Here is a 7,970-nt window from a genome sequence, read left to right as displayed (position 1 = left end):
ACACTATGCTTCAGCATCTGGACTCTGTTTGAGAAAAGCCTCACATACCTCACTGTCTTGTATGTTCATGTGACATCAAGTAGAAACGTGGAATTATTTTTTATATATATGTCACGATTCTGTTGCCAAAACTCTAAATAGACAGCAGAGATGTTCTGTATTTTAGATTTCACGACTTTCAACTTTTAGTAAGTGTTTGTCAATGTGGAAAAGCATATTATGAACTTCTAAAGGTGTCATGCCTAACATTATGTATCTTTACCACTTTGGGATTTTGTACATTGGATTGTATAGATAGAGCTATCGATGGTTTTAAATGGTATTTTCTTTGTTGACCAAGGCTTATGGTTTGTGTTTTTAGTTTTAGTATTTTGGTTTTCATTTTTACAATTTTTTTCTCATGTTATTTACTATACTGCCATGTTACATGGTTTTTGAATCACACAGCAGCTGCTTTCTATACATACATATATGTGTGTGTATATATATGTATGTATGTGTATATATACACAGATATATAAATAATTTATAAACCTGACCAAAACTTATGCTAAATATACTTTCCAATATGAATGCTTGAGAGTGCCATATCAGCAGTTAGTGTCCGAGTCCTAGCAGGTTTAGTTAAGTGTACATCAACAGCCAACATTTATTATATAAATAATATATAGCAGTGCCATCCTGGATACAGATATATATAGCATACTATATAGCACATATATTAGCAGTTTCACTTTGTTACTCCTGTAATCCCTTCTTTCTATGTAATATTAAGGATTGAATGTGAAGTTCTTAGCTAGGTTTGGGTGTAACTTTCCAGAATTTTGTAAACTGGTTTTGTCTGTCTTTTGTTACTGTTTATGGTGCCAAGTATTCTATATTGAAACAATAACAACACGGGAGAAGAGAATGATAGTCTGCTTCAGGTAGCAGCTGTATTGGACACAGACTGTATTTATACAGTGTTAGAGGAAGAAAACAAAAACCTGTAAATTTTCCTGGTTAGTAGCTCGGTGCAGCTATAATATAACCTTGTTACGAACATTTTTCTCCCACCACTAAATAAAACATTAAAAGGTAATTAGGGAGTCTGTTGATGAAACACAAATGTATGTTTTATTGATTTAATTTAGAACACTACAGAGTTCATGGACTGCGTGATGGCATTAGATTGATGCTTGATTTTGGTATAAATCACTACCATTGAAAATGATTTGATGTCCGCTTGCAGAGTGTGTTCTCAGCAGTACGAGCTGGGTTTCTGTTAAGTGCTGTTGCCCAGTGGGTGTTGCAGCTCTGTATCGTCGTTGTGCCATGTTGCATTATAACCATACAGTAATTCTATTTAAGCAAACTCAACTCATGATAACTTCGAAGGCCTTTAGAAACGAGTACTCTGGTTCTCAAGCAATAAAACTAATCATGGTGAATGCGGCTGTGTCTGTCCCTTTAATTTGGGCATTGGGGACTACAGGGAAATTATTTAATTGTCACACATCTTATTAATGAGTTACCTTTTAATCTCCTGCCAGTTAACGGGGTATTTCTCAGATGGGAACCTGTGTTGCAGAATGCAGCTCGTAGAGTTAACCAAAACATGAGACAAACCGAGGAGAAGATGTTTTGTAGTTTACATTGGAGTGCTGATGCCCGGGGAGTTACGTGACTTTGTGAGCTATTCAGGAGATGCCAGCGCCCAGCAGCTCGATGAATTTGCCACAGTAAGCTCCTTCCTGACTATCCCCGGGTGCAGAAAACCCGCTGCCTGGTCAAGCTCGTGGTGGAGCCTCGTTCGGAAACTGGCCACAGCCGTAGAGCAGGCGGCTGTGAATGCGGGCTCCGCCGGGCTGCAGGCGCAGGGTAGGGGTGACCGGTCACGGGAACTCGACGAGTCTCAAACTGAGCCCGCAGGAACTCATAAAACGCAACTTTGGCGCTGAGCGACGCCCGGGCGGGGCCGTTACCGGCAGCGCTGCCGCCCGCAGCTGGGGGGTCCGGCCCCGCTGCGCAGCCCCAGGGTCCCTCTCCGCGAAGGGCCGAGCGGTCACCCCCGAGCGCAGGTGCGGGGGCTCAGCGGCCGCTTTAACTCCGCTCCCAGGCAGGCAGAGAGCCGCAGGTGTGAACGATCCGACTTCCAGATGCGGGTGGGCTTTATTTGGTCGTTCCGCCTTAGGAGCCGGAAGGCTGGCTCCGCTTCATCGCTGCGGCTGCAGCGGCCTCGTCTCGGAGTGCTCAGAACCGAAGAGCAGTTTATAAACTTGATCTGCTCCGCCCGTAACCGCGGTGCAGCTCGAGCGGGGTCCCGGCAGGCTCTGCTCTCAGTGAGTAACGATTTGCAGGACCCCCAGTCCCGTCCCCCGAACCGAGGAGCTGCCCGGGTCCGAGGGAAATAAACAGGACGAGCGAGACCAGCGGCCTGGGGATGGAGCGGCACAGGCGGGCCGGGGGTCCCGGCGGGGGAGGTGCTGATCAGAGCCTTTGCTGCCTTTCCTCTTAGCGAGATTTGTCCCGATGCAGGCCGGGGCCGCAGCCCCGCATCTGCGGGGAGGGAACATCGCCGCGCGGGACCGCGGACCCCCTGCAGCCACCGGGGAGCAGCGGGGCCACAGCTCTCGGTTCCCGTCGGGCTGGCGGGCAGAGGCCGCAGCCGCCCACGGTGCAGGGAGCCCGGGAGTGCAAACCCGGCCCAGTGCTGTGGAAGGCGGCTGCGGGCAGCACCGGGACTCATAAGCGGCCCGCGGTGCCGGAGCGTGTCACGGCCCCCCCCCAGGGGCACTGTCCTCCGCCGGTGGAGCGCGGCCGGCCCGCAGAGTGGCCGTTGCTTTTGTTCAGGTTGCGAAGCAGTAGGTCGGAGGCGGAAGGAACAGAAAGTCTCATTCATTAAATTAAAGTAAACGGCTAAAAGGCAGCGAGGTTTGGGGCTGGCACCCGCTGCGCTTCCTACGTGCCCGGGCAGCTGCGTCGCAGCTCGACGGCTGCGCCGTTACCTGAGTCTCGTTATGGGCAGGTCGCGACCCCGCCGGTAGGTGCAGGGCCGCCAGTGCCGGGTGCGGGCTCTGGGGAACGCGAGGTGGGAGGTCGCTGTTTACGGACCCCGTCGCCAGGTCGGTGTGTTCGCCTCCCGGTTTTTTGCAGCGGCCGGTATTCGGACAGCGCGGTGGGACGCGTCCCCACCACGGAGCACAGCGCATAGCCTGCCAGCAGCCACCGAAACGGTTTCGGTGCTGGGGACCGGCGCTGCCACGGCCTCTGCACACGGCAGGTTCGGGGCTGCACGTTCAGTCTCGTGTATCTTCTTTCCGGGGGTGTTCGGAGGGTCCCCGGTCCGCGTTCCCGTGAGGCAGTGCCCGCCTCAGCCCAGCGACCCCAGCGCATCCTCGTCCCCTCGCGGAGCGGCGGGGCCGGGCACCCAGCTGCGAGCGGGGCGGCGGTACCGGCGGGAGCGCCCGACCACGGCCCCACCACGGCGGAGGAGCAGGGAACGCCGGGCGAGGACAGCCGTGCAGCTCAGAGCCCCCAAGCGAGGGAGTGAAGGCCAGAAGCCGCGCGGCCCCGCGCTCCCAGAGCCTCCGCCGCTCAGCCCCACAACCCAAACCAAGGTAATGCGGGAAGAAACAGGCTAAAGGAGAAGCTTGTTAAATAATTTATTGATTTATACAAAGTCTTTCCAACCCGCGTGGAGACATTATTTGATCCCAATGTAAAATCAAGTGTCCATTTTCCTCTAGTGCTTTTTTGGGTTGTTTTCTCTCTTTTGATATTATTAAGAATAAAATCCGGAGGCAGGAGAAACCAAACCGCCAAAACACATAGTAGAGGGGGGATTGAAAGAAAACAGCTATTTTTTACACTAGAAATATACAGCACAAAATCTGAAATTTACTATATACAAAGTGGCTGAGCTTGGATTTGGCGACCCATAGAAAACGTAACAAAATCTGATTGTTAGGAGAAGGAAATCTGCAAGAAGGTGAAAAGAAAGAGGAGCAAACCTCAACGGGACACGAAACAAAACCCCAAAACGCTGGAAAAATTCCTCTGAAATTTACACCGATGAGAGAGAAAATAATTTCATAACTTATTCTGTAAAAAATATATACATCTCACATACATCTTGGGCTGTACAACACACCGCTCTGCCATGCCACCGGGGCCCTCACAAGGTATCCGAGCTGGTGCTGCAGGGGCTCACCAGGGACAGGGCCGTGGGTTTGTGCTTCTTCAGTAGCCGCGTGATTTTTTCATCGTCAGAGTTGGGGTCGAGGGGCTTGTTGTACTCCTCATCGTCCTCATTGTCCGAGCTCTCCTTCAGCTTCTCCGTCTCTGAGTCGTGCTTCTTCTTCGCCGAGGCCATTTCCGCCGCGTGCCGCTTCCGCCACTTGGTCCGTCTGTTCTGGAACCAGACCTGGGCACCGGCACCGAGCACGGCTCAGTCCCGCCGCCCCGGGACCCGACACCCTCCCCCGTGCCCGGCTGCCCCGTCCTGCCGCGGCGACACCACCGGAAGGTGACGCGCTGGGGATCCCAACACCCCTACCCCGGTGACCACCCCGCGGACGTCCCCAGCCGTCCGGCCGGCAGTGCAATGGTAAAAGCGGCAGTTTCAGTGGAAAACGAGATACGGTGGCCAGAAAAAATAAGTTTTTGGGTGCCCAGTGCATCTCAACGGGTCGGGGCGCCTCAAGTCGTTGCCAAATAATTGTGTGGTTAACCAAGGGGAAGCCGTGCCAACTGCTGGACAGCATCTTTCCTGAAAACTGACCCGTGGGAAGCAGTTACCTGCCCGGCTTTCTGGGGAGAGGTTTGGGTTATTTTAGAGGGTTTTGGAGGAGGGGGTATCTATTTAGGGTTTATTTGTTTGGTTTTTTTCCTTTTTGTTTGTTCGTTCTGTTGTTTTTTATGTTTGTGGGTTGGATTTTATTTTTTCTGTGTGTTTGTGTTTGTTCGGTTTGGTTTTTTTGTTTGTTTTTTTTTCCTGGTTTTGGTTTTTGTTGGTTCGTTTGTTTGGGGGTTTCTGATATATATATAAATATTTCCTATATCGCTTGCAACACAAAGCACTCTAAGGACCAAATAGGTTATGTAGAACTTGGGCTAAAATCCTTATCCGATATCCAAACGTAATTTACATTACAGTTGACTTTAAAACAAACGAGCCGTGCGGCTGCGGTTCTCCTGGTCGGTGACAATCGCTGCCGAAGCCAGGAGCTGCCGCGCTGCCCCGGCCTCTGCAAGAGGGATCCCGGGCCCGGCCCGGCGCGCCTGCGGGACCTACCTTCACCTGGCTCTCGGTCATCCCGAGGGAATAGGCGAGGCGGGCCCGCTCCGGTCCGGCCAAGTACTTCGTCTGTTCGAAGGTTTTCTCCAAAGCAAAAATCTGCTGCCCGGAGAAAGTCGGGCGCGAGTGTTTCTTCTTGCCGTCCTTGTCCAAAACCATCCCCGCCTGAGCTGAAAGCGGAGGAGAAACGGCTCCGTCAGAGCCCGGGTCTGCACCGGTCCCAGCCCGGGCCCCGGTATGCGGCGAGGCTGCCTCGGGCTCAGCTGGCTCCGAGCAGGATTCGGTGCAGGGAAGTCCCGGATCGCGGCGGCCGCCCCGTCCACCGCGCCCGCCCGCCCCGGGCCGCGCTCCCCGCTGGAACCGGGCGCACTTACCGGGACAGGCGAGCCGGGGGTCTCTCCAGGGAGAGCCCTGCACCACTCCCGGCCAGAAGATGGGCGGCCGCCCCGGCAGCTCCGCTAGCGGCTTCGGATAGCGGGAGACGGCGGCGGGGTTGAAGTACATTCCCGCGGAAGCCGCCAGCCCGTTGATGCGGGGCAGCCCGCCCAGCAGGTTGCTGGCGGAGCCCACGGGCCGCCCCAGGATGTCGCTTATTCCGTGCGGCGTCCCCAAGGGGAGCTGCGTGTTGAGGCCGCCCAGGGCCGGCGCCTTGAAGCCGGAGGGGTTCTGCAGGGCGTAGGGGAAAAGGGAGGTCTTCATCTCGGCCATGTTGTGCAGCGCGGCCAGCGGCGTACTGCTGAGGACGAACGCGCTCTGGCGATTAGCATCCATCTGCCCCACCGCTAACATTGGTGGTCATCAGAGAGCGCGGGCCCGTCTCCAACCGCGCCTGCAGCTGCAGCCCCGAGGCCCCGCGCTGGCGGGACAGTCCCTCTTCTGCTGGCAGTATCGAAGCAGCAGCAAGTACCAAAGTTTGCCGGCCGCAGGGGAACAGCGGCGCAGCTCCGCCCGCCCCCGCCGCTCGGCGACGCGCAGCACGAACGTCCAGGCTGGAGAGTGGCGAAAGCCAAGTCGGGGCCGCGCAGCGACCCGGCAGACGTAGGAGTCCCGGCGAAAGGAGCCCCCCGCCGGCGGAGCGTCCCGGCGGGCTGCGGGGCTGCCCTGGGCCCGGGACCGAGAGGGAGAGCAGACGTGCAGGTGCAGGTGCCGGTGCCGCTGGGATGGGTTCCGCGCCTCGCCTCGGCCGCGTGTCCCGGCGGCGGGGACCCTGCGTGCCGCGCCCCGGGGCGCAGATAACCGCGCGGGCACCGGCGAGCTCCGCGCCCATTGGGCGGCCACCTCCCCGCGCCGCCGCCGCGGCCCAATCGGCGGGCGCCGAGCGCCCCCACCCCGACACGTCACCGCCGGGCCGGGCGGACCCTGGGCGCCGTGGGAGCGCGCGGGGCCGCACGTGGCCGCGCCGCAGCCACCGGGACCCCGCAGCAGGGCCCCGGCCCCGCCGGCCTGGGTCAGCGCCGCTCCGCTCCCGTCCCGCCGCAGCGCCGTGGGGCGCGGACCTCGCTGGGAGGCGGGACCCGCTCGGCTCCGGGAGCCCTACCAGCTGCGGCGGCGCCGGGAAGGCAGCGGAGGCGTCCGCCGAGCGCCGCTCAGGGCGTGGGACGGCCGGACGGCGGCTCTGCCGCGCCGCGCTGAGGGAGACAGACTTGCTTCCCGGCCTGCTCACCTCGGTGTCGGTCGTCGGTTCCCAGGGCGCGGCAGCCGTCCCCTTGCGTTAGAGTGGGATGTCTGTAGCGCGGTGCTGAAAGAGGGGTTTCGTGCTGGAAGCAGCGGCTGCGCCCAGTGGGCTTTGCCCAACCCCACCAGCACCGGAGAGGCCTGGCGGGGACGTACAGCCCTCGGTATGCGGAGGGGGAACGGCCAACACCTCATCGTGGAACGAAGCTCGTTCGCACAAACAAAACTACAGTAGGTATTCTTAATCGAGTATGTGCTCACTTGGCAAGAGAAGAAGAATCCGGGTTTGAGGTCTCAATAGAAAATAATCCCGGGACCGGGGTTTGCAGCGTATTCCTTGTCGTCTCACAGCCGGCAGCTCCTGCCTTCCTGATGCACTGTTAGCCAAGGAAAAGATTAACAACAAGTGGGGAGCTAAAACTTTCCCAAATGTTCAGAGTGAACATGAATCGGCTTTGCCACATCAGAGCACTTACTAAAACGCGATGTGCCTTGGTTGTTGCGATGTCTGTCATCAGAAGCGTTTGCAGGTAAATGGGTTTCGCTTAGCCTGAACCAGCAGCTCTAATATCGGTGTAAGTTTGGAAAGTGTTTACTGGTGCTCGATCAAAGGTCTGTATTTTCGGCCGTTGCAGTTGGACATGCTGTAACACCGTGTGTGTCTTGTTATGTGCATCCTCGTAAACTGCTTAACGTAAAAACGTGAGATTAAAAATGACGCTGCCCTAAAGGTTTAATAAACGACTTCACTGCTTTTTCCTCTCTCTGTTGCAAACAGCAGCAAAAAGGAGTAGTAAAGGATTTATCACACTCCTACGAAGCCCCTTGTCCATTTCTGCTGGCCTTTGGCCCCCGGCTCGGTGCTGACGGCAGCCCGGCGGCGGAGCGCGACCGTCCCCCAAGGGCCGCGAACCCGCTCGGCTCTCCCGGGGCGCGGGGTTGGCCCGTCTCGGGGGAGCCAGGAGCCATCGCGCCGCCCCGCCGGGGGCTGTCTCCCTGTGCCGGTGCCTCCCCCGGC

The 7,970-nt window shown here is 56.9% G+C and overlaps 1 protein-coding gene across 1 annotated transcript; it reads right to left on the bottom strand.

The window, feature by feature from the left end:
• Positions 1-3,627: 3,627 nt before the first annotated feature.
• Positions 3,628-6,404, bottom strand: NKX6-2 (NK6 homeobox 2). Its single transcript, XM_061376772.1, has 3 exons — positions 5,653-6,404; positions 5,276-5,448; positions 3,628-4,405 (listed from the first exon to the last, which is right to left on the bottom strand). The coding sequence occupies exons 1-3, from the start codon at positions 6,065-6,067 to the stop codon at positions 4,157-4,159; spliced, it is 837 nt and encodes a 278-aa protein (XP_061232756.1). The 5' UTR covers positions 6,068-6,404; the 3' UTR covers positions 3,628-4,156.
• Positions 6,405-7,970: the final 1,566 nt, after the last annotated feature.

The sequence above is a fragment of the Neopsephotus bourkii genome, unplaced genomic scaffold (assembly GCF_033783945.1).
Source record: "Neopsephotus bourkii isolate Nb327-2 ecotype Australia unplaced genomic scaffold, CSIRO-AGI_Nbou_v1 NB_1735, whole genome shotgun sequence".
Lineage (NCBI taxonomy): Eukaryota > Metazoa > Chordata > Aves > Psittaciformes > Psittacidae > Neopsephotus > Neopsephotus bourkii.
Note: the sequence above shows the minus strand (reverse complement) of the source record. Positions and strands in the feature narration are given on the sequence as shown.

Coding starts and splice junctions, on each gene's coding strand:
- NKX6-2 (XM_061376772.1), bottom strand. CDS start 6,067: ATGTTAGCGGTGGGGCAGATGGATGCTAATCGCCAGAGCGCGTTCGTC. Junction 5,449..5,652: donor CCCCCGGCTCGCCTGTCCCG/GTAAGTGCGCCC, acceptor CTCCGCTTTCAG/CTCAGGCGGGGATGGTTTTG. Junction 4,406..5,275: donor TGACCGAGAGCCAGGTGAAG/GTAGGTCCCGCA, acceptor GCCGGTGCCCAG/GTCTGGTTCCAGAACAGACG.